Source organism: Corvus kubaryi, unplaced genomic scaffold, assembly GCF_017639235.1.
Source record: "Corvus kubaryi isolate FWS band 111438036 unplaced genomic scaffold, C.kubaryi_AGA036_p1.0 67, whole genome shotgun sequence".
Classification (NCBI taxonomy): domain Eukaryota; kingdom Metazoa; phylum Chordata; class Aves; order Passeriformes; family Corvidae; genus Corvus; species Corvus kubaryi.
Genome location: NW_024582055.1, coordinates 6,285,483 through 6,310,679, shown reverse-complemented (window position 1 = coordinate 6,310,679; position 25,197 = coordinate 6,285,483). Strand labels below are relative to the sequence as shown.

The following is a 25,197-nucleotide window of genomic DNA, read 5'->3' as shown; positions in this document are numbered from 1 at the left end:
GGTTCGATGATGAGAGTGATGGACTTCAAGCTCTTTTGCTGTTTTGAGACTGCACGCAGTGTCAATAAAGATTTTGTGGGATTTGAAGTTAATTTAATGGGGTTTTATACCCGTGGAGTGAGAAAACGAGGCAAGAAGTTTCATGGACTTCTGACATTCCACTTCATCTCCTGACTTGGCTTTTGGAATCAGAGCCTTAAAATTTTGCGTGCAGGAGTTCGGAGTGCTGAAGGCCGGTGTACAACAGGGTGCTGTCTAGGAAAATGAGAACACTTTCCTTGGGTATCCCTGCAAACAGAGATATTTGAATATCCATTCATTAAAACAATATAACTACTGGTTAAAGTTTAACGAGTCAGCCTAGGAACGCTGCTGTGCTGGGCGACATCTCATAGCAACAGCGCTTCAAATATTTACTTATGTATTGTTTCTTTGCCATTAATAATGGAATACCTGAGAGTCTGCTTGCATTTCCCTCCTGTTAAACAAAGCACGTTCATTTGTAGATTTAAATGGGCCACTTTTTCTGTTGTCAGCTACCAGGGACTCCAGCTATTTTTGTAAGTCAGGATAAAATGTATGTAGTTATGGATTTGTTTCGGTGACAGTTTCAGATTATTTATTTCTTAAATTCGTTGCTTTGCGTCTCATATCTAAAAGTTGATGGGGAGCTGGGTTTGCTCACCGAGGGCTGTGTTCTTCGTGGTATTTGGGATCGAGTTTCTAAACACAGAAATTCTGGTTTTCGGCATCAAAACAGAAGTGGGCTCATTTACAGTGTTGTAAAGGTTTGCAGCGTCACAGAGACGAGCAGCGAAACCCGGGCACCACTGAATCTTCCAGCAAGGCTGTAGCTCCCAGCTGGTGAGAGGAAACTGTGAATGAAAATTATTTCAGAGTGTAAAGGCACACATCCCTTCTCTATCCTGCACGGGGAATTGGATGGAGCACACCAGGAACACAACCCCAACACCATCCCAACTGAGCGCGAGGCTCTGGCACCACCTGCGGGTGACCCGGCTGTCGCACCGCGTGTCCCAGTGCCCGCTCCTCCCCAGTGCTCGCAGCGTGTGGAACGCGCTGGGACAGCGGAGGGCCGGCCAGCAGCGCGTCCCTCCCCGCCGGGACAGGCGCTTCCCGGCGCTCCGCGATCCCGGGCAAAGGCGAGCGGCGCCTCAGGAGGAGCGGCCATGGCCCCGCCCCGCCCCGGCGCATGCGCGGCGGCGGCGGCCCGGCAAGATGGCGGAGCTGGAGGAGTGAGTGCGGGAGGGAGGCGTGGAGGGATTGCGGGATCTGCCGCCATCCGCGGGCACCGCGCGGCCACCGGGCTGGGAGCGGGGGCGGCGGCGGCCCGGGGGGGTCGGGATGCGGGATGTGACCGGGATGTGGCCGGGTTGTCTCGCCCGCAGGCCGAGACGGCGGATCCCGCTGGTGCCGGAGAACTTGCTGAAGAAGAGGAAGGCGTACTTGGCCATCAAGGCCACCCAGGCCAAGCAGGCGCTGCTCAACAAACGCAAGGTACGGCGGGTCCCGTCAGAGCCTGGTCCTGCAGCCCCAGCTCGTCCTCCGGAGGAGGGAATCGCAATCACTTGAATTCGTACGGAAGTGATCCGAGTGATCGGCCCCCTCAGCGAGGGGGGGATGCCCGAGCGCTGCGGGTGGGCAGGGAGCATCTTCGGGGTTACCTCCGAGGGGAGCCTGAGTCCCTAAACACCTTCTCCGTGTGTCTCTGAGCCTTGTAAAGAGGACAGAGTTTTACAGGTTATTATACTGAAACAGAAATACATGGAAGACTGTGAGTTGTGCCTGTGGATCCGTGGTGGTGAGCAGGTGTTAGCAGCCACATGCGGGAAACTGCACCGCCGCTTATTTGTCAGTGCTGCCCTGAGAATTCACTGTCTGCAACCACCTTTGCATTGTAACCCTGCATGGAAAGTGTGCTTTTCTGAGGCTGCGTTTATTTATCTGTTAGAGCAGACACAGGTCATCATGAAGCCTTTTTCTTCGTGTGCGGTGGCACATGTTCTACTGCAGACACTCCCTGTGCACACTGCCTTTTCCAGACCGGCACAGCACAGCAAACCTTTCTAATTCCCAGTTTGAGACCTGCTGTGCTGTACCTCAGCTGATACAGTAGGTGTTTGTCTTAAAGCTTTCCCAGTGAATCTTTTTTCTATGAGATTATATGCAAAACTCCTGCCATTTCTGTTTAATACCGTGTTTACATTTTTAAACGCATCAGTGGCTTGCTGTATTTCCAAGGTGGAAATGGAAGCATAAGTAATAATGTTAAATAACCACTCCATAAGATCTCATTAGAAAAATTATCGTAGTGGTGAGACTTAGATTAGGTCTGCCTGCTTTGAAAATTCAAACCAATTTCATGGGTGATTTACAAGATGAAATAGAACAGAAGACACATGACATTAGATTCTTTAATTCAAAATGGCCTGCTAATTTAACCAGTAGAGTATCTTGAATATAATTGTGTAATGCTGTGCATTTTCAAGTCCTGTTCATCTGAGAAAACACTATGACTTAGGTGGATGTACTAATTTCTAAATAAAGGAGAGGCCTTTAAACATCTTCTCAATTTAAAAAAGGAGGTTTACATTTTCCAGTAATAATGAAAAGACTTTTTATCAGGTGAGCTGGAGGTTCTCTGTTTAAATTAGCAATACTTAATAGTTACTTGAATGTTTGAATTTTTGGGGGTTTTTTTGCATGTGTGCCTGTATAGAAAAGGACTTTAAATGCAGTTTTTTTTCTGTTGGAGTGTATTTATGAGTCACACTAGGGTATTGCTGTAGCATCTCTTTTACCCAGATGTTGTTTCTGGCTTTCCCAGCCATTGCTGAGCTCTGTGTGTAGCTACGCCTAGAAGTATCACGGGTCTTGCTCTGTTTTCCCTAATTTATATTTTTGTTCACTGTTCATAAATAGTAGTTGTGTGTAAATTCATGTGTTGTCCCTCAGTTCTGTCTCCCTTGGGCTTAGATAATCAAATTTATTTTCTTCTTACTGCTTCCAAAGCTGAAAGAACATTGTTCACTACTTCTGCATTTCATTTGGCCTTTCAGATACAAACCTCTGAGACTGTTGGGATGGGGGATACTTTCTTTTCCTTTTGTCTGTAGCAGCAGAAGGGGAAACAGATCCAGTTCAGACGCCTGGAGACCTTTGTTCGGGATTCATGGCGCAAACGCCGGGATGACACCCGGCTGAGGCGCATGGAGCAGAGGCCTGGGCAGGCAGCGGCACCTCAGGAGAGCAAACTGGCCTTCGTCGTGCGGATTGTGGAGTAAGGAACTTGCCCTGCTCCTTCCTTTATTGTTGTGTCATTATCCTGTTGTGTCATTTCTATGCCAAGGCAGTGGGATCAGCCCAGGCATATCTCCTTGCAGGTGATCTGAGGCCTTTTGTTGCTGAATTAGAGAAATGTGGTTACTAATAACATTATTTTTTTCTGACTCAGTATTAAGGGAGTGACTAAGAGGGTGAAAAGAGTGATGGAGTTGCTGCGGCTGAGGAAGAATTACACTGGGGTATTCGTTAAGTTGAGCCCGCTGTCGCTGAAGATGCTGCGGATTGTGGAGCCTTACGTGGCGTGGGGGTATGTACCCCTCCTGGGGACTTGGGGGTCATTGGATTCTCCAGCTGGTATCACAGATCCATTACTTCTCCAGTAATGGTCAAAACTTAATCAGCTTTATATCTAAAACTTTTCTTACTGTTCTCGACATAACTTGGTTACTTCCCCACCTCTGCACAAGGAAGTGGGGTGGGGCTTCCCTCTGCATTGTGTCTCTCTTACAGAATCTGATTTTTGTTTCTGTACAGGCAGCCTAACCTGAAATCTGTACGAGAGCTGATCCTGAAACGGGGCCAAGCCAAGATCAAGAAAAAGAGGGTGCCTCTGACAGACAACATGCTGATAGAGCAACATTTAGGTGAGGAGGTGGAGGAGAAAATTGAGGAAGGAGTTAGGTGTTGAGAGATCACAGTCTGATCTGAGAGGGTGCGGAGAGACAAAATCTTCCCAAACTGGAGGACTGGCAATTCTGGAGCAGCGTGAGGAAAGATGATACAGTTGGGCATCTCTTCTTTTTTTTTTTTCTCCTGCAGGGGGCTGTGGTATTATTTGCTTGGAAGACCTTATTCATGAAATCTACTCAACTGGCAAGTATTTCAAACGAGTCACCAGCTTTCTGTGGCCCTTCCATCTGTCAGTGGCTCGCCACGCGTCGCGGAACAGAGTGGGTTTCCTCAAGGAGATGGGCAAGCCTGGCTACAGAGGGGAAGCAATCAACCAGCTCATCCGTCAGCTCAACTAGTCAGGTGAGCAGTGCCTGCTGGGTTAATTTTGAGTCTTACCCTTCATTCCCTTTCCTAAGGATAAGCAGACTGCCATTGGAGATGAAGGGGGCTCCCTTGTTTTGATTGTCACTCTATAAAAGTGACCTCAGAGTAGGAGAAGCTCATCAAGAGTGTGGGTCCCCTTAGGAATCAGCACATCGTGCTGGACACCTCCATGAAGGCTTGGTTCCTAGGAGATTAATATGACTTACTTTTACTTTTTTTTCCTATTCTGCAGGGTCTTTGTGAGAAACTTTAGGATCTATGACCTGTTTCTTTTCACATGTACCTTTCACGGACATTATTTACATGCAATGATCTACTACTTCTCTTGACTGCTGGTCCCTCTATAAAAGAAGAAATACAGAGATGATGATGGAGATGGACTTCGGGCTGGGCCTTCTTAAAAAAGAAGATCATAAATTCCGTTTGGTACAAGAATGAGCTTCTTGGAGCAATTTGACTTTTGCATCTCTGTAAAATGAGGGTTTTTTATGCTCACTGTTGCAGACTTCACTCTTTGAAGTACACCTGCTTCTAGGGGTGAAGAGATAGTGCAGTCACCACAACTGTGCTGACAGGCAAAAGAAAACACCAGGTATTCTTCTGTTTCTGCAGCCCTAGCAGTGAATAATGTAACTTTTTAAGTACCTAGATTGTATTTATTTAAAAAAAAATATGATTTTTGTGCTCCTGGTTTACAGAGGACTGCGTTTTTTACTTCCGCTAGATTGGGACTGTTGGAAAGAATTATTTCCTGGAAACAGGAAAGCCCAGAAAGGTTGTAATACAGTTGTGGGGTGGGGTACATGCAATTGATGTTTTTTAAATAAACTTCTGAAATTATATATAACAGAAAGTCCTACAGTACTGCAAAAGAGTGGAAAGAACAGAGTTAAACACTCTGGCTGGAATGAATTTAGTGAAGGAAGTGAACAAAACCATGGAAGAGTCTGAAAGTTCCAGAGTTCCAGTTTTAAATCCCTAATTTCTTCCACTACAAAAATGGGTAAGAACACATGAAGAGTCCAGTGCTGTTTAACAAATACGGAAGGCACTGTGCTTAATCATTAGGGCACTGTGACTATTTATATTGTTACTTGAACTTACGTGGGGGAAACTGTTAATCCATTAATGGATTTCATATGGACTCCACACCATTTGTTTGGAGACTTAGAGGGTAAGTAACAACACAAGGGGGGTGCCTTTTGGGTGTGTTACTTGTGTGACAGTTACAAACTAGGATGTAGCATTCCTAAAATCCTCTGAAACACAAAGTACTGCAGTGTCTGAATTAGAGCACTATAAAACTCGAAGCTTTATTCTGTAAAACGAGTACAAACATAGAAAATGCTGGACAGACACTACAGACATACACAGACTTAAAACAACTCTGTCCCCACAACTAGAGCCCAGTGGTCATTACAGTACAAAGGTTCATGTATTTAAAGTTTCCATGATGAACAGCTGCTTCCATTGTAGTAAGGTACAAGAATTGCTTGGTTGATTCATTTTAGGGCTATTTCTGGTAATAAAACAGCCCAGGCTTTTAACATGAAAATTGGCACACTAGAAATGAGATTTGTTCTAGTTGCTACAGAGAACTTAAGCCTGCTAACAGAATGCAGCTTAAAATAATTCTAAAATATAAAATTACAGGATCTGAACACAATTCTAGCAGCTAATCCTAGATTTAGGCAGGTTTTCTAGCAGAGGCAGTGGTTTAATTTAGCTCATACAGTAAAGTAAGAATTGAACTATCACCATGAATACTTCTAAGCCTCTTTAAAAATGATGCCAGCTTAATCTAGTGTCACGTTATCACAGACAGGCATGTTGTCTTTTTCTCTGTGTCATACTTCATCAAGAGGACAGTAATGATGGGTTCATGGCTTAGCTGCATGATGAACAGAAACTATACAAGGTGACAGGCTATTTACACACACAAAACTTCCCCCTGCATCTTAGGGAACAGAATCCTTTTTGTAAGCCACCGTGGTGTTGACTTTGTGGATTGTGGTAGTGAAGGAACGCAGCCGAACCTCTTCTGAATTGGCTATGAACTGTGGTCCTGACTCCTCCCACTTTTCTGGCACTGCCAGATCTTTATCTGTGTATATCAGCAAGTCAAAGGCACCTGGGAGCAAGGGAGAACAAATTCACCATAAGGAGATGGAGGGTTTGAAGTGCATCTTCTAGAACTTGAGACAAGGACCAAGGTTTTCAGAAGTTATAATAGTTAAGTGGAAAAAAAATAGTTAAATTATATTCATGTGAGGCCATTTTAGTTTTCTCAAGTGAGTGTCATAAATTTTTTTTTAAACATGTTAAAATGCTGTGGAGCTGAGCTCTGTATAACACTTCATATGAACAAATTATTCACGAAAGCTTGCATTCCTTAGGGCATACATACTAATTTGCTCAAGTTTGCTAAGACACCCCAAGTTCTGTCCTGATCTCAGTCTAACAAAGTGCTGTCTCACAAATGTGATGGTACACGATGTGTAATAATTAAAAAGCCTCAGAAAATCAGAAGATCTCTTCTAAAGTTGGAAAGTTACTGAGGTTTTTCAAAAGCATTTGATTTCTTTCATGCAGTTCAGAATACTCACAGGCAGATTCCAAGAGTGGCAGGAAGGTTACTGTGGCAGTTATTTGTCTGATGACAGAGCGAATTTCATCCTGAATTGCCTTCTGAGATTTCTCTCGTGGTCCACTGGAAAAATAAGAAAATTCTGGTAAGAGAAAAACGTTCTACTGGGCTGATAGTTTCCTCTAAATATAGTTCTCTTTGTTAAGCTCTGTTAGACTGTTTGCTACAGTATTTTTAGAGTGGTAGTGACACTTTTAAGTCCTTAGAAAAGTTAAGTGATAACTGGTCTCCCTCTATTGTTGTTTGTGTGTTCAGTCATGTGACTGGTTTGCAGACAGAGGGCAGGGCACTAAGAAAGGTTTGAAGAAACGAGTCTCTGGCATTAATCCTGTGCCTGCACTGGTACTCGGGACAGGCAAGAGCAGGAGTGGAGGGACCGTGGTACTCACTTGTCATCCTTTGCAGTTTTGTCACACTCGATGTCAAACTGCCACCGCTCCAGGACCTCGCTGCTCTCGATGCTGGAGATGACCACCACCAGGCGCTGCACGATGCACTTGTACAGCCACTCTGCAAGAAGCCACGGCAGTCACTTAGAGCGCGAGGAACAGCGGCAGGGACACCGCAGGGAAGGCCCCGCCGCCGGCCCGCACCTTTCATCTGCTCCGTCACGTTGTTGAGGTAGTTGGCCAGCTCGGGGTCCGTGGTGACCAGCAGGGTGAGTCCGTACTTCTGCACGCGGGTGAAGGTCTCGGGGGGGTAGATGCCCCGCTGGTACAGGATGCTGTTGATTCCATAGGCTGCACGACGGAGAAGGAAAGGGAGAGACGTTTACCACAGCCCGCCACGGCCCAGCCGGCGGCCATGACGCCCCACAAGACGCGGCCTCCCACCCCCTCACCTTCCCTCCCTCCCTCTCTCCCAGCGCGGTCCCTGAGGCCCCCCGCAGCCCCCTCACAGAAGAATTCGGCGACGAGCTCTGCGCTGCCGCGCAGGGTGATGCCCTGGTGCTCGCGGCCGAGCTGCTGCTGCGCTGCCATGGCCGCCACTTCCCCGCCGCCCGGTTCGAATCCGGCCCCGCCCCGCCCGGCCCCGCCCCTTCCCGCGCGCGACCGCGCTGAGGGGGCCGCGCGCCGCCTCCGGCCACCCCAGCGGCCTTCCCTCTGGGAATCGCGGTTCCCTGTGCCCCTTAACCATGGAAAGCACAGGGCTGCAGCCTGTGCGGTCCCGCGGCTGCCTGGTGGGAAGGGAAGGTTTTTTCCTCTTGTTAAACTCCCCGCCGGCTCCCGGTGCCGCTGCGTCTGTGGGCGGGGCTGAGAGGAGCGCGGAGCGGGGGTGGAGCGAGTGAGGAGCTCCGCCATGGGAATGCTGTGGGATGCTCGGTTTCAGCGTTTGCCTAGATGCGTTCGACCTTATCAACTTAAAAATATTACTTTCCAGGTACGAATTGAACAAAACTTAGTTTATTGGGGTTTTTTGGTGGCATTCACGGTGTAAATCATTGAAATAGCTATTTCAAATAAAAATATTTTGCAAGCACTGTGAAGAGGCAGGTGGGGAGAACCTGGGAAAGCAGAATGAAACAATGTTTCCTTCAATCCATAGTAACACCAGGAAAAAAAAAAAAAAAGGGTTAAGAGCCATTTGGGTTTTTGGTCTGCCTTGGTGAAGGGAATTTGCTACTTGGTCACACAACTTCAGACCTGTTACTACAGGGAGACCAAGGAAGATGTTGCAACCAGAAGTGGCTGTCACCTGGAGGAAGCTCTGGCAGAGGTTAACAGGTAAGAGAGACTGAGCAAAACGGGTAAATGTTGAAGTATGTTAATAATACGAAGAGGGGAAGTTACTGTCTGCTGGGATAGTAACAAGGTGGCCAGCTAATTAGCTGATAAAATCAATTAATAGGCAAGAAGATGCAAATTAATGGATTTGCTGGGCACAGAAGAGCTGCAAATGAAATATTCCCTGAATGTGATTTTTCCAAAGCATTATCTGATATTATCATCTAAGGCATACCTGTGTTAGATACCCATATTGCCCTTGAAAGAAACAAATTGAACAGTCTTAAAATGAAGTTGCCTTCAAAACAGAAATATTTATACTGAGGATAAAAACCATGTGATCATTACACAGTGCAGTGGGCCAGCTGTTAAGAGAGTGAATTGATGGTGTGAATGCTTATTTTGTTGTAATAAAACACTTTTTCTCAAAAGCTAAGGCTTTCTCTTGGTTCCAGTTTTTGATCCAAGAGGAAGTATGGTTTGCCTCAGGGTTCAGGCTGCTGTGATTAAAACAAATGGTATAGTCCTGAAGTCATGTGCTGAAGTTCTGAAACGGCCTGAATAGTTTAATTTAACCAAGGGAAATTTATTCTGGGTCTTGTTCACTAGTGATTGTGTTATACATAAGTCTTCTCAATAAAATATTTTCTGAGTAAGAGTGGTGTATTTCCAAGGCTGTGACAATGGAAGCATTTTTCATCCAAAGCCCAGCTTTTGGAAGTTGGATTGCTGTGAATATGAGCTGTTTTGCTTAAAACCTTATGTATTATGGTGCTCTTATTTATCTATCCCAAAATTATCTCAGCCCTCTGGGGTTTTTTCTATACTTGGCTTCTTGTCCATTTTGCTTTTGGAGAGCTGCTCATTTTTGTGATAAATAAAAGATCTTGAAAGCATGAGACCAGGCAAGAATAGTAGAGCTTTCAATTAATATTTGACATATTTCTTCTCTAGCTGTCTTAGTGTTAAAACCAGATAGAAGAAAAGAATTCAAGTCATTCTTGGTTTAACCAAGTTAATGTCCCTGTGTTTCAGTCCGGATGGTTTGCACACACACCTGCTCTTGGTATGACCGGGTGCATATGTTTATTGACTACAGACTTAATTGCTTCTTCATTACTTCTCACAAGATTCACCTGGCAGGCACTGAGAGATGTTGGTGGCTCTAACTCTTCCTGTACCTGGCACCATATTTCAGAGTTTTGGGTCACATCTCCATCCCCAGTTCTGTATTGTGGTTAGCACTGGTTTTTGCCCTGATGTGCCTCCCTCTCCCCCATAAAAAACCCCAACACCTTTGCATTTTGTCTGTGCTGTAACTAAGCTGCAGTTGCCACCTGACCATGGCCTGGCCAGGGGTGATGGGGACAGGCACAGATGTCCTTCTGTCATGTTCCTGACCACACTCCATAGCCAGTGCCTGTAGTTTGTGGTTAGAGAATGTCCAGAGGAGGCAGGAGGAAGGTTCTGGGGCTCCTGCCAGGGAGACTGCTGTGGGTTAGTGGCTGATTTGTGACAGGCTGCTTCCTGACCAACTCCGAGGGACTCTCACGAACCAAGATGACAGGCTAAGTTATACATTCTGGCACACCAGGAGTTGGCTAGCCTTGCTTTAATTATCTCATGATAAAACCTTCATTTTCAGAAGGAATGTGAAATCCTAGCTGGATTTAATTTAGGTCTCTTACAACTCTTCAGTCATTGTTCCGTTTCTCAATTACAGCTTGATGTTACAACACAATTTTTTTGATTCTCATTCTGTGAAAGGAAATGTTCCCTATTTAGCTTGGCTTTTTTGCAACATTTAATGATTGTTTCCCCATGGCAATTGTCAGTAAACCATGGGCAATCCAAATCACTGGTATGCCTTCATTCCTTTTTTAAGGCAAGCCAGGTCACATTCCCATAGTCATTCAGCACACTAGAAGACATAACCCACTTGTAGAGTTCATTCCCATTATTTATTTCTTTTTTTAACCTTTGGGAGGATGTGGACAGGTCTCTCCAGCATAACAAAATAGTCTATGAAATGAAAATTTCAACAGTCTTTGTAACATTAAAGTTTGCAGGCTAAGTAAGGGTACCTCCAGTCAGCTGTCAAAGTAACCATAACATTTCTTTTCAAGTTGGCTAATCCTACTTTTTAAAACATAAAACATGGAATATTATTACAAATAGCAATGCTGTGTCCTTCACCAAAGGCAATGAGAGTAGTGCAACTGTGAAAGACTGTCTTGAGCTTTAAGTATTCATGAAAAGAAATGGATATTAAAACGAGTCACTATGGGCCAATAATTTGCACTCTAACATCTAATATGATGAGTAGGCTTCCCAAAGGGACTTCCTTAATTTGGTTTTGAACACCATGTGGAAATTTTTACGGTTAATTTTCTGAATGTGTTTTGAAATTAAAATAACTCGGGTGAGTACTTATTTCTTCTATAAAATGAATGAGATTTGGTGTTTCTTTATTTAAGCCAATGTTAGAACTCCATTTAGCCTGAAAGTAGCTACATTCTGGTAGTGGCTGCCTTGTACAGTGAAATACCTTTTTTTAGATTTTGAGAGTTTTGAAAGCTCCTTTTGTAGAACATAAAATGGTATATTTTTCTTGGTTTTTTTGGTTTTTTTCTTTTGTTCCTATTCCCTGGAAGACCTGACATTTTTCTGAAGGATACAGAAGGAAAAAAAAAAATTCAGATGGTTTTACCTCTTAACTACCAGGAGATGGCAGCAGGCACATGCGTTATCTGCACCTTTTCAATTTCGGCTTGCAGTACAGCGAGTTGGTTTTACTGTTGCATACTTTAGTCTTTAGCTAGTTTTAAAATCATTGTTCCTGAATGAAGGGAATATTTAATGCCCAGTTTTCGTGTTTACCTTGGGTTGCTGTTGCACTAAAGACAATTTAACAGATGAATGATTATCTTTAAACGTTTCAAGTGAGGATAGGAATCCTGTTTCAGAATTGGGATTCGGGATTTAAATGAGCTTTTTGTGCCTTGAGAGCTCCTTAGTGCTGGATGATGTCATGTTACACCGGTAACAGGTATGTGAAATCCACTGAATCCAGCTCTTTACAACTTAATCCCCTTCATTACTTAATCCCCAGCCTGAAGGTTGATAGTTTGAAAGGTGAATGGTAATCCAGTTCATTTTAGCTCCTGTCACATCTGAAGTTTTTGTATTAATAAATCAATGGAAAACTAGGGAGTTCTCAGGTAGCTTAAATTTACTAAGCCACTATTACTGGCAGTTTAGCTTTAAGTTCAGAATGGGCCTTCTTAAGTACCCTGGAGCATTGGTTTATCATTTATAGGTTTATCAGCAGAGACTTTTGGTGGGTTATCAGAAACTGAGGGGCAAAAGGGTCCTGAAGATTGGTAGCACAGTAAATATGCCTTGGTAGTATCCTAGGGAATTTTGATAGGATTCTGTTGTGTGATTGCAACGTTAGATGGGAATTGTTGCTTTGTGATTGCTTTCTAATCATGTCACTTCTGATTTAGAACCATGATGGGCTTGTTCAATTGATTGTATGGCAAGGAATACAGGCAGCTTATATAATGCCTGAGAATTGTGATGACTGAAGAGGGAAATATATTGTGAAAAGCATGTTATTAGCATTAGAAATATTTGAGGCAAAATTATGAATAATTCCTTTATTTCCACTTGAAAATTAGGAGCCTTTATGCATTTTTTTGTATAGTGAGATCTCCAGGCAAGTTAGGTGTCCTGTTGGCAGAATGATAATCATTACTGAGAACAGGCATGCAAAATATTCAAATTCTTTCTCCAAAGTATTGGACAGTTTAAGAAAATGGTAAAGGATGACTTTCTAAAGATATTTATTCCTGTGTGGAAGGAGGAATTCATTAAAGAATGTAATTTATTTCAAGAAAAACATCCTTTTTCATATGTTTTGAAAACTTCATGCATGTCTTTCTTGGAAAAAAAAAAAAAGAGAACAAATTGTCACCAATGAGTTGTAACAGTGAGATGAGCTAAAATATTTTATGAGGCACCCAGCCCACATGGGCTGGGACTGTACCCTGAGCTCTTCCTCTCCACCCCATAGCTGCATCTCTTAGTGCACGCTGCTTCCTTGGGAAGTCTTATCCCATAGTGTGGAGACAAATGCCTGACTCCTAAACTTTCTGTGGTGCCTTAATCAGAACTTGTTTGCTCTGCTGGTTCACAGCAGAACAAACATGAGCAGTCCAGAAGTAACATGAACTGTTAAAAATGTTTTTGTCTGAAAATCGGAGCAGTATCTGTTTACTAGCACTGATGGCTTAACACCCATTAAAGAAGCTGCCTTTGCACAAGAGCAGCACTGAGCTACGTGTGGGAAGTATCAGGTGGAAACCAAAGCTTATACAATTCTGCATCACATGTGAAAACAAGTGAAGAAAGGATTTGATGCCTTAGGTTTTAACTTTCATATTTTTCGAATCCTGTACTGCTTAGTGTGTAACTCTGAAGTTTCTTGTAGCCTGTTAATTTCTGCTCTCTCATGCCAGGCAGCCATAACAAAGCCTCTCCAGGCCTGCTCTACAAGGACACTCAGACCGTCCTAGGCCCAAAATGTAAACCAAAGCCTCTAAAGGGGGTGCAAACTTGGGGAAACGACATCATTAACTGAAGCTTTAATTGGAGAATTTATGCTGATATGCAAATGAACCAAACTTACAAAAATGTGAAGAATTTGTGACCTGTCGTACACCTTGGGGTCCCTCTTAGCAGCAGCCTCTGGCTCCCCAGGGTGTACCTTTGAAGGCCTTTCAAATAAATACCTACCTTATTCCCTTATTCTTGTCTAGTTTCTGGTTTTAGGTGGCTTCTCAAGGCATCAGATTTGCTGGTACGATTTGATTTTCTAATAATTTTCTGAGTCATTCATGAGCCGGGACGTTCTATTCACTGCTTGCTGTTTGTCAGCACTGGCAAAATTTTTTGGAGAGAAACTAGGAAAGGGTGTAACAATATTTGAAACTTCAATTTCAAAGCAGTTACCTGTGCCTCGCACACAGTGGATGGTCTCATCCAAACCACCAGTGTGACATTGCCAGGAGTGTAAAAATGGAAACCAGATGGCTTGGTAATGTGAGGAGCACTTTGATGCTAATTGTTCCTTAAAGTCTTCCTTCCTCGAAATCTGATTTGAGTGAAAACATGGCATTACTGCTCAAGGTAAGCTACTCCTTGGTTGTAATCTGACAGTGAGTGGAAGGCAGACCAAGGGTAGATTCTTACCTGAAGGGTCAGGTCACTCTGGCTACTGAGGAAAATTCCCTTGTGGCAGCTGGGAGTCAGCACTCTGCCTCTTTTCCATCCTTGCTTACCTGGGACTTTGTATGAACTTGGGCTAATCAGTTTAGATGTACATTTCCACAGAAGGATTTAATAGTCCTGCAAGCTCAGGTACATTGACTTTCCGCAGCTTCTACCTTGGAGATGCCTTGTGCACTGACATCCTTTTACTTTCAAGAACAGAGAGGCTCCACTTTATTTTTTTTGGTAGAGGTGTGACAGTGATGACAGAGCCTACACCCATTTAATACTATGATATGAGAACAGTCATCTAACGTTGAGGTTCAGTAATATTTGCATCCAGAGGAAATCCAAACCCTCATCTCTCATGGCCAGGGAAGTGTTGTTGTCACAAATCTTTAAGCTAGTTTGGCTAGGCAACATTCCTTATCCCATCTGTTGAAACTGTGCCACAGAACAGAAGGGAATTGAAAATCCATTTGGAGACAGCAGGGAAGAGGAAGAGATTGAGCTTTAATGGTCAAACCTGGCAAAGAGAGTGCAGAACCACAGTCCAGCTGTCAAATTACTTTGTGTTTTGTTTACTTTCTCTTCCATGTATTTTCACTTTGCATAAGCTTTTCAATACCAATAAAATTTAAACAGTGGAGTCTCTTGCTCTGAATTAAACTTGTGACAGAGAACCTTTTATCTAATATTTCTTTTTATTGATAGTCACATTTGTTTATATAACATTTTCATTGTCAACAATGTTAAAAACCCACAAAACAATATTAGTGGGAAATGGTAACAAAGATGTGTTGCCCTGGATGGTTATAAGAAATTAGGGGTATTTTTCTCCTGTTATTATTACCTAAATAATCTCCTGAAATGCTGCAGGATGACATACCTTGTCTTCTTGTTGCCTGTGCTAGTTTGTTGGGTAAAATGCCCTGCATCCTCTTGTGTTCTCTTCCACATGCCCAGAACAGCTTGTTCCCTCACCAGCGTGGCCGCATTGCCGAACTCTCCCTGCCAAAAGTTCCATCTCGCTGTGCTTGGCTGTCTCCAGTTACTGCCACACAGGAGGTTTGCATTACTCTGATGATGTTTAGATTTCCTCTCCATGGCAGCCTTAACCTTGCTTTGTCCTTGGGCACATTCTGGCCAACCAGGTTGCACACGAATTTAGAAGTTGTAAAAATCTGTGCTGAACTGCAGGTTTTTACACGTTACCCTTGGCGATTTTGCATTATATTTACCAAACAAATCGTGCTGTTATTCATAAAGAGGGAAAAAGAATCCACCTAAATTCCCTGCAGATGGCAGAGGACATGCACGTGATCGTTTCCATCTCCAGTTTCAGCTGCAGTTTCATAAAAAATATGAAAAAATATTTTAAAAAATGCTGAAAGTAGCAAAACTGAACCTAGACTGAAAAAAACCCTGTAGCAAAGGAGCAGTAGTGGATATGTTATGTGGATATTCTCCAACATTAAACAGGATGCTGTAAAGCTAAAGGACATGAGCTAAAGGTAAGTGTTGTAAACAAAAGTTTTGTATAACACCTTAAAACATGCAGTAATGAATTCAATTCTTCAGTTTCGTGTACTCCAGGGTGGGGTTGCAGTAGTCATGGTACCAGAAATGACATAGGTTTGTAAAAGATTGTGGTGTTTGGGCAATGTTCATCAGCCAGCCCTGCTTGAGAGAGTTGTTCAGGGATGTGCAGTGAGTACAAACTGAATTTTACAGCTGCTGAGCACAACTAGAGCTGGAAAATTAGTGACTTGAGATTAACATGGAGAAATCACAAATGGGAAACTACTGGCTGTGCGGGATTTTGAGACTCTGAAGATTTGGGCAAAGAATTAAGTTACCCAAAAAAAGGCCCCATCTCTTAAGATGATTAATTGTGAATAAGGATGATTTAGCCAACATTTAGTATGTTAAAGGCTCAAAAAAAAAATCAGCTGTACCTTCTTTGCTACATATAGAGCAGTTGGTGTTTGAGCTGTTGCGGAAAGGGAGTAACTTGTGTTGGTGTGCAGACCTTCTGAGAAGGCAGTGGCACACTTTTCACCTTCACAACTCAATTCTTGACGTGACTTTAAAAGCATTTTGGAAAACTTGACTTAGTTCTAATTTGCAGAGGGCTCCTGAACCATTTTTCAGTCACTGTTCAGTATTAGGTAATAGTGACCACAAGTTACTATGTCCAGATTTGGGTAAAAGCTAATGTGAAACAAAATACTGACCTATGTAGTGCTACCTTAGTTTTTCTTTATGCAGAGTATTTCTGCTGTGTTAAATCACTCTTGGTGTTTCTAGAATAGGCAGTCTCCGTCCCTGCTCAACCCAGTTATGACCCTTTTCCCGCTTTCTTTTCTCAGTCTTTGAGTGGAGGAGAAGGACATGGTCTGGGAGTGTGACATTAGAACTGCATATCTCCCTTATTTCCCCTTGAGATTTGTAGCATGAAATTATCCGTACCTTTAACACCACTAAGGTGGGTCAGTCTTTTTTTTTCTTTTTTTTTTTCTTTTTTTTTTTTTTTTAATTTGGTAAAGGTGCAGTTACTCACTTATATGCCTAAGAATGAATTTTCTTATATTTGGCTAACTGTATTATTAACTGGAACACTAAAAACCATGCTTATGTTGGAATAGGACCTCCCTTTATAACAGGACTCATTTTTGTGAAGTAAAATAATTGTTCCCAGAAAAACACATTCCTTCTCCATCAAACCTCCATTCTATTTGACACACTGGTCGTTCATTCTCTGAGAATCTAAAAATCATTTTTAGTGATTTATGGACTGCTGTTGCTAATATTTCCATGATCCTGTTAAAAGTGAGTGCTTTTTCCTCAGTGGCCAGTTTTTGTGTTTTAAATAAGCAAAATGTCACTTAAACTAAAAGCAAGTCTAAATCATGTATAAACTAAAATTGGCATCGGCTTGCTGGCAGATTTTATAAATTATTAGAATCTGTCCATATCTGAGGAAAATGAAAAGCAAAGTTCTGGATAATGTAAGGAAGTAGGAAACATGTACATTTACATGCTGTGTGGAAGTGAAACAGTCACAAGTAAGTCAAGTTTTAGATACTCATTTGTATTTACTGTGCTACATGCTTTTCCATTATTCTACCTCAACCAAGGGTTTATAGTTATAAATAAATACACACACACACACACGTGCTTGCTCAGTTGGTTTCCTTTTTCCGTGATGCCTTTTCCAGGTAATAGAAGGGAAAAGGTTACACATGTATTCAACATGCGCTGATTCATAAAGCTCGTCATTTCCAGCACTTTGAAGGAGATACAGGAACAAAGAATGGTTGAGGTTTGAAGGCACCTCTGGAGGTTTTCTTGTCCAACCCCTCCTGCTCAAGCAGGATCATCTAGAGCAGATTTCCCAGGACTGGGGCCAGATGGCTTTTGGATATCTTCAAGGATGGAGATCTTCTCTAGGTTAAACTGTCCCAGTTCTCTCGGCCTTTCTTCATAGGAGACTGAGTGTTGCCTTATGTTCAGCCTGGTGTTTAGATCCTTTTCTGGAAAGCTGCTTTCTGGCTAGTTGGCCTCCAGCATGTGCTGGTGCATGAAGGCTGTTTTATTCTTCTACAAGTGCAGGACTTTGCACATTGCGTTGTAGAAGTTGATGAGGTTCCTGTCAGCCCATTTCTCCAGGTGCTTCAGCTCCCTCTGGATGGCAGCATGGCTCTCTGGTGCATCAGCTGCTCCTCCCTGTTTTCTATTATCAAACTTGCCGAGGGTACACCCTGCCCCATCATCCAGACCATTAATAAAAATGTGACAGGAAAGCTCTGGATAAGGAACTTTACTGAACAGTTTTTTTTTCTGTGAGGAAGAAGTCTCAAAATCCTAGGAAATCAATTGTGTAGTTTTAATTTCAGGTCTTCACTTTTCTACAAGCATTGCAGTTTTTTTCTTTGGGCATTGTGCACCAAAGGCATCTTACAGGCTTTTGCTTTGGGCATGAAGGCTCTGGGACTAAGCAATCTCCTTTGTCTTGGTAGTATTAAAGCATTCACAGCCCCAGCCATCTCCTACACACCACAGAAAGCCTCCAAGTCCCTTCATTTTCTCATGAAATTTGGCGGAATGGGAAGCCTCAGGGATCTGTAGAAGAGTAAAGCCTGCCAGATGCATCTGCTTTAATTTTTTTCTTTAGAGACAGAGGCTCAGTGACCCTTTCTCTGTCAGTGACAGCACAATGGTTCTGCTGCTTTCAGCACCTGGTGATGACAAGGTTGGCATCAAAGTTTGGCATCTTGGTAAAGACATCTTTGGTTGCTTCTAAGACAGCAAAACCCTGAACAGAACTCCTCACCTTTCTGGTGTCTCCGTAGTAGCAAGAATCCTAACTGGTTTTATAATGATGTGTGAAACTGGGTGTTAGTGGGGTTTGGGGCTTGACCATCATCTGTCTAAGTCTCTCTTCTATACACTTGGGTGAGTTAACACAGCCAACACAATATTGCATGTGCTTATGAAGCAGTGAAAGCCTTCAGCCCTAGTTTATCAACAAAACCCACATCAGAATGTCTTCAGGAATGGTGCTTCCCCTATGGAAATGTTCAGTAAGGCAAGCTCACTTAGTTAAACAATGAAACCAGGATACATTCAAAAAAATGGGAACAGGCTTTGGCACAATACCTTTGGAGCCAGATGTCTCTCAGTAACTCACCAGAAGCAACTAGAATAGAGGATGTTTGTAACATGAGCCTTCTCTTTTTAATAACTTATCCAAACTGGATACTTTAATGAATGTGTGTATTTTACACTAAATTATTCAGGTGCTCTTATACATATGATTGCCACAGCCCCACTCTAGCTGCCCACAAAATGCAGTCTCTTTTCCTTGCATGCCAGTAGCTGGTTTACAAACAAAAGCAGGTACATACATGTCCCAAAACAGACTTGGGCTTTGTACAGGATAGTTGCAGCTGGGGTCCAGAGCTAACAGCACTGCATGACCCTTTGATGCGTGGGAATGCGTTAGACTTGGTTCAAGGATCTCTTCACTGCTTTCTGCTGCGCAGAGGTATGAAAATCTAGTTACAGGATTTGGTTGGTGGCTGTTAGATAATTTCTGCCCCCTCCAGTTCAGTGAACCTCCTGTGTGTGTATATTTGCCTTCAAAGGGGAGCTGGGCTGTTCCCTGGCTGTTAGGTGTGCCCGGAGAGCGCACTGTAACAAGGGTCTTTTCACCACGTGCTATGAGGCAATGTGTTCCACAAAGGAGGTTTCCTTTCCCTGTGTCCGTGATTTTTTGGTGAATACTAGCAAGTTCTGTAGCTCTGTTGTGTCCATGTGTTCAGTATATCTTTCTTACGCTGTTTAATTAATCCCCAGCGCCTTCACAACTCTTGCACAAGGGCTGAGTTTGCTGGAAGAAAACTGAATTCCAGCTAGTTGGGATTCTTTCACTGTTCACTCACTTTTAATGTCCATTTTGCTGTTTTGCTATGAAAAACAGAATTGTAATAGGGGCCATATCAAACAAATCTCAATGACAATCACTTGCATTCTCATTAACTCTAACTGGCTTTTTTAAAACTCAGTATAATAACCAGATTGTCTCTAATTAACTTCCAAAGTACCCACTTTTACACAAAGGCTATCCCAGGAGACACTTGAACTTTTTTTTTGGATTTTTGTATGCAGAAATGTCGTGGGTGATTAGGGTAAAGCCACAGCATTCATTTCTGTTACACTTCCCTTAAATGAATGTATGTTGCTGTACCTTCTGATTATTTAAAATCACTGTGAAAGAGGTGATACTGAAGTAGTAAGAACTACATTCTTGGAAGTGTTGCCAGGTAATCTGGACAGAGAAAAGGAAAGAGAAATGAGACAGTTGGAAATGGATTCTAAAAAATCCACAGGACAATTAAAATGGCTTAGAAATGTATTAACTGAGGTCTGCTAAGCTGCAAACCTCCTTCAACCTTTTCCTTTGTTTGGGACATTCATAATAAACCCTGTGTAAATTATCTGATGTCTACCAAGGATTGGGAGACACTATTCCTTACCACATGGACATTAGTAAGTTCTCCCCCGTTCATGAAAACTGTAGAAATTTAACATCTCTTTGACCCCTACTGTTTTGATAAAAATGTTTGAAGGGGGCTGGCAGAGCTTTAAAGTTATTGTGAGGGATGGCTCAGTAATGGATATATACATGATACATGAGTGTGTAACTCCTGTTTGCTAAGAGAGCAGCTTTTCTGAATCCTTCAGACTATTTATTTTATGAACACAGCCCTGAACTCTGCTAAGAGCTGTTTCTGTAGCTGATTGATAGAATCAGGGAGGATGATAATCTGAAAGAAAAGGATAAGAAAATGCAGCTGTTTGACTTAAGGAATGTTGGTGGTTTCTAAGGCTTGCTGTCCATGGGTGGAATATACTCTCTGAGAAAAGTAGAATTGCCAAATCCAGGTATTCTCTATTTATCTCTTTTGGGTTTTTTTCCACTTCCCTGCAGTGGTTTCTTTCTTTAGAGGAAAAAATGAAGAAAGCCAGGCTATTTTCAAAGTACAGGGAAAACAGAAATGCCTTATTTTCTTCAGGATATCAAGAGGAGATATGAGTTGGAATTACAAGATTTTTTTCAACCAAGTTCTGTCATTTGCTTTTAATTGTATGCCCACACACTCTTAGTTGGCTGGTCAGGAGACAAGGTCTCCTTTTAGCCATGTTTCCTTGTCTGTGGTTGCATTTCACTGCTGCTTTGGCATAGCAGTGACTCAGGACATCACTGAGTTTGGCACAAAAACATGAGAAGCAGGGACCTTACCAGCTCTTTATTTTTACTTTTTGTGATTTATTCAGTGATGCCGAACCAGTACACTTGGGAAGACCTGGGTTTTGTTCTCATCAAATGATGAGAAATAATTATATTAAATGGATCTGAGCCTTGATGGCTGACCAGCCTGTCCATCTTAGCAGCTAACCCACGAAGGAAATATAAACTAATGTGTGAACTGGACATAAGTTGCCAAGGGGTAGCACCAGTCACATCAGTGTTTCTGGTACAGTTCATAAGACACAGCAAACAGTTAAGAACATCTTTCCTTTCCAACCCAAAGTATCCAAGGTATGGTTTTTCCATTAATTACCATATCCCAGTCACACAACTGAGACCAGACAAGTCTTCAATATGTTATTTGTGCTCTTCTATTTAGTGTGCATGACAAAGCAGAAATGTGCAGGTGGTACTGCTCAGTACTTCTTTGCAAACAGATTGTTTGCATCGTTTTTTCACTTTAAGATACATCACTTTTACTAAGTTGCATCTTATACCTCTCTTGAATCTGCATATGTTCACTTTTGGAGAGATGAATGTCTTGTTTCCCACAGAGAAAATTATAAATAAACACATGGATTTGTTTACATCAGGGATAGACTCTATGATTCTAATGCTCTTTGTATCTTTCCTAAGGAGAAAAAAGTAGTCTGATTTTGTGTATTTTCTTATGCATGTTTTTCTTCTGATGTCACCATTTTGTCTTGTGGGAAGCTGTGCTTCAGGAGAAAGCCATGTTAAAAATACACTTAGAAGAAAACTGATCTTAAAGTAATCCTTTGAGTCAATTAAATAATACTGATCTCAGTAGAACATCTATTAGTGTACATATGATGTTACTGCTAATACAGCATGAATTTATTATGGCCTGGGGTAGCCCAATGAATTCCAGATGAATTCACAATAGCTGGATTCTTAAAATGCTACCAGGTCTACTTCAGGTTTTCTGTTTCCATGTGTAATTAATACCAGAACCCAGCACTGCTACCTGCTCCTATTTAAAAAAAATACAAAACAAAAGACATATTTGAAATCAAACTGACAGCTTGAAAAGTTGTGCCTGAGTCTTGGCATTAATAATCTAAAAGTACTAGTTTAGAATCCATCTGAATACACTGGTTTTAAATAATTGAAAAATATTATTGGTTTATCTCCTTCAGCCAAAAATACTCCAAACTGCTTTAATATAACTAGCTAGATTATTAGCTTGGAAAACAGTTCATATCATATTTAGAGATACTTAAGTGTAAATTTGGCTACAAAGCTATACTTCAGGGATAGCTATGGAAATGAAATGTGTCTTCAAAGATTTGTTAGTCAGACATCCTAATCCCAGGGAGCAACCTACCACCTTCTTCTCATAGGAGCAGGAAAATCTGTTTAAGTAGGTACATTTTTTTTTTTTTAAAGAGACACAGAAACTTAAGGGGTTTCACACTATCATGGCTTGTATTGATAAGGTATTTTCTTAGAAATGTCACATGATTGTTAGCAGCATCACCTACTGAAGTTCAGCATTTCTTGTGGCACATTAGATTTCACACTGCTATATTTGGGCCCATGTAACATTGCACATTTTTAATTATATTACCCCAGCTTGGTGCTGGCTATTACCAGAATCAGAAGATTTCTCTGGTCTCTTTTTTCAATCAGCCCTTACCACATGGTTCACACAACATTTCCACAGATTATTAGCCCAGCTGCGTGTGTTGTGCACACTTCATCAGAAAGCAGTGCATCAAGGACATGGCAAAAGTCATCTCCAATAAGTATTTAATGTATTGGTTCTGTGATGATGTAAATCAAATCATGGTCCCATCAGGGCTGTTTCTTTAACATAGAGGACAGGAACTGGGGAGTGAGGGGCTAAGTTGGGACATTTTTATTTTGCTTTCAGTGTGTGATAGGAGGAGGATACTTGTATCATAACTGTGAAACTGAAATTAGCCATTTTTTGCTTGCAGCTCTCATTCCAGCTGAGCACTGTAGCACTGAAGTCAGGTGTGTGTTTATACCAGCAGAGTTTCCTCAAAGTTTGCCTAATCTTGGCAGTGAGGAAAATTTATCAAGGTCCCCCCCAGCAATTAATAGCCCTTACATGATGGCTTATGGAAGAGAATGAGGGTGAATATAAAATGCATGTAAGGTGTCAACAGACTGAGAACGGTCTCTGCTGCCGAATAAGAGCACATTTGCCACAAAGATTTAACAATTAGTTTGCAACTCACAAGTAGAGAAAGTACCGGGGATACTTTTTCCTTACACAAGCATAGTATGAGAAGAAAGGCCACATCCAGGTGTGTGGAGTAGTGCTGGATGACAGAGATTTGGTATTAGCGTTCTTATCCCTGGGACTTCCAAATATGCATAAAGAGAGTTCCCAGCTTTTCCTTCACTCTTGGCAAGAAAAGCTGGACATGAGGCAACAGTGTGTGTTCACAGCCCAGAACGACAACTCTGTCCTGGGCTGCACGAAAAGGGGAGTGGGCAGCAGGTCCAGGGAGGTAATCCTCCCCCTCTGCTCTGCCCTCATGAGACCCCACCTGGAATGCTATGTCCAGCTCAGGAAAGATGTAGGTCTGTTGGAGATGGACCAGAGGAGGACCATGAAGATGATTTTGAGGGATGGAGCACCTTTCCTACCGGCTGAGAGAGCTGGGATTGTGCAGCCTGGAAAAGAGAAGGCTCCGGGGACATCTCATTGTGGCCTTCCAGTATTTAAAGGGGGCTTATAAAAAAGAGGGGGAGGGACGTTTTACACAGGCAGATAGTGACAGGGCAAGGGAAAACTTTTAAACTGAAAGAGTGGAGATTTAGGTTTGATGTTAAGAAGAAATTCTTTATGCAGAGGGTGGTAAGGCTCTGGAACGGGTTGCCCAAAAAAACTGTGGATACCCCATCCCTGGAAGTGTTCGTGTCTGGGTGGGATGGGTCGCTGAGCAACCTGATCTAGTGCGTGGCATCCCTGCCTCTAGTGGGGGGATTGGAACTGGATTATATTGAAGGTCCCTTCCAATTCAGGCCTTTCTGTGATTCTACATATGCAAATGAATTGTCAGGCTTAGAAAAAATGCTTGTTGGTGTGGACAGAACAAATATTCCATCATCTTATTCTTCCCTGAGTTCATGCGCTTCCTACATCCTCCTTTGGGCACTATGGTTTCCACACTCACACCCAGAGGGGACAGTAAGGCAGAAAAAAAAAAATCCTAGACCGTCTTTCCTAGATGAAGTCTAGTTTCTTTTGAAATACAGTGTTCACCCATGAGATTAAAGTCCAAGTTTCCTGGTTTTAACATGCTTAAAAATAATTCTTGAAACCTTGTGAAAAAGGGACAGTGAAGAAGTATTGAATGGAGATGGAAACACAGACAAAAGCAAAGAATGTAGAAGGAGGTTCTAAAGGAGGCAAAGAGAGAAGGCAATAAAGATGGAAAATATAATAAAATTTTAAAAACTGAATTCATACAACTCCCTCAAAAGAAAAAGACAGAACTGAAAGTGAGTTTCATACATTCAAGATTTTACATAGGGTTGATGAAACTTAGACCTGATATTGCTGGGTATAAGTGCAGTAGGACTAGTGGACTTGTACCTGATTATAACAGGGAAAAAATGTAAAAATGTTGCACTTTTTTGGACAGTGTTCAGTGATTTATGAACTAGTCTGTTTTCAGAAAGGGTCTGTACCAGAGTTTCACTGAGACTTCAGCTCCAAAGTGCCTATAGCATTTCAAGACTTAGGCTAAATTTTAGAGGTGTTTGTCAATGAGGAGCTTTGGTTTCATGAAACATTTGAACAAGAAAGCTTTCGAGAACAATATCCATTGAATTTTCTAGGGACAATGAAATAACCAGGAAAGGATAATAATGGTTGACTTGAAGAAGAGGAACTTCTGCATGAAGAGAGAAATAAATATTTGTAGTTACAAGGCTACCAACATGTTCCTTCCCACTACTGCTGAAAATGCTTCTCATTTTAATGTAGAAGCTCCTCAGAACTAACTACTGAATATTTCACTTGATGATATTCCAACTTGGGTCTTTTTCAGTCAAAACCACACACGCATTAAATTTTCATGCAAAAGTTGAGCTGCAGAGAGGTTTAAACATTCACCAAAACTGCTCTAGCAAACAACAGGACAGAAGAAAGCCAAGGCCTGTGTGTTGTGCACCCTGTTCCTGTTCCTGTTCCTGTTCCTGTCCCGCTGGAGGAGCGAGCTGCTGGCTGCTGCTGTCCCTGTGCGGAGCGCGGTGGGCCCCGAGCTCGGTGCGGGGCACCTGGATGGGGGCCAGCCCCGCCGCCGCCTCCCGCAGGGCCGGGGGCTGCGGGGCCGCGCCGGAGGGCATTGCACAGCACAGGCCTCTGCTGC

At 42.5% G+C, this 25,197-nt stretch overlaps 2 protein-coding genes and 1 long non-coding RNA gene across 3 annotated transcripts in view; 2 read left to right on the top strand and 1 right to left on the bottom strand.

Moving 5' to 3' along the window:
• Nucleotides 1-927: 927 nt before the first annotated feature.
• RPL7L1 (ribosomal protein L7 like 1) lies at nucleotides 928-5,057 on the top strand. Its single transcript, XM_042048612.1, has 7 exons — nucleotides 928-1,256; nucleotides 1,410-1,518; nucleotides 3,138-3,301; nucleotides 3,476-3,613; nucleotides 3,841-3,950; nucleotides 4,126-4,338; nucleotides 4,595-5,057. The coding sequence occupies exons 1-6, from the start codon at nucleotides 943-945 to the stop codon at nucleotides 4,332-4,334; spliced, it is 1,044 nt and encodes a 347-aa protein (XP_041904546.1). The 5' UTR covers nucleotides 928-942; the 3' UTR covers nucleotides 4,335-4,338; nucleotides 4,595-5,057.
• A 593-nt stretch (nucleotides 5,058-5,650) lies between these two features.
• MAD2L1 (mitotic arrest deficient 2 like 1) lies at nucleotides 5,651-8,040 on the bottom strand. Its single transcript, XM_042048613.1, has 5 exons — nucleotides 7,908-8,040; nucleotides 7,603-7,749; nucleotides 7,399-7,519; nucleotides 6,969-7,072; nucleotides 5,651-6,493 (listed from the first exon to the last, which is right to left on the bottom strand). The coding sequence occupies exons 1-5, from the start codon at nucleotides 7,987-7,989 to the stop codon at nucleotides 6,321-6,323; spliced, it is 627 nt and encodes a 208-aa protein (XP_041904547.1). The 5' UTR covers nucleotides 7,990-8,040; the 3' UTR covers nucleotides 5,651-6,320.
• An 18-nt stretch (nucleotides 8,041-8,058) lies between these two features.
• Nucleotides 8,059-25,197, top strand: part of LOC121674345 — a 55,369-nt gene continuing 38,230 nt past the window's right edge. The window contains exon 1 of the long non-coding RNA XR_006019584.1: nucleotides 8,059-8,733. This is a non-coding gene — a long non-coding RNA (uncharacterized LOC121674345). The remainder of the gene's footprint in view (nucleotides 8,734-25,197) is intronic.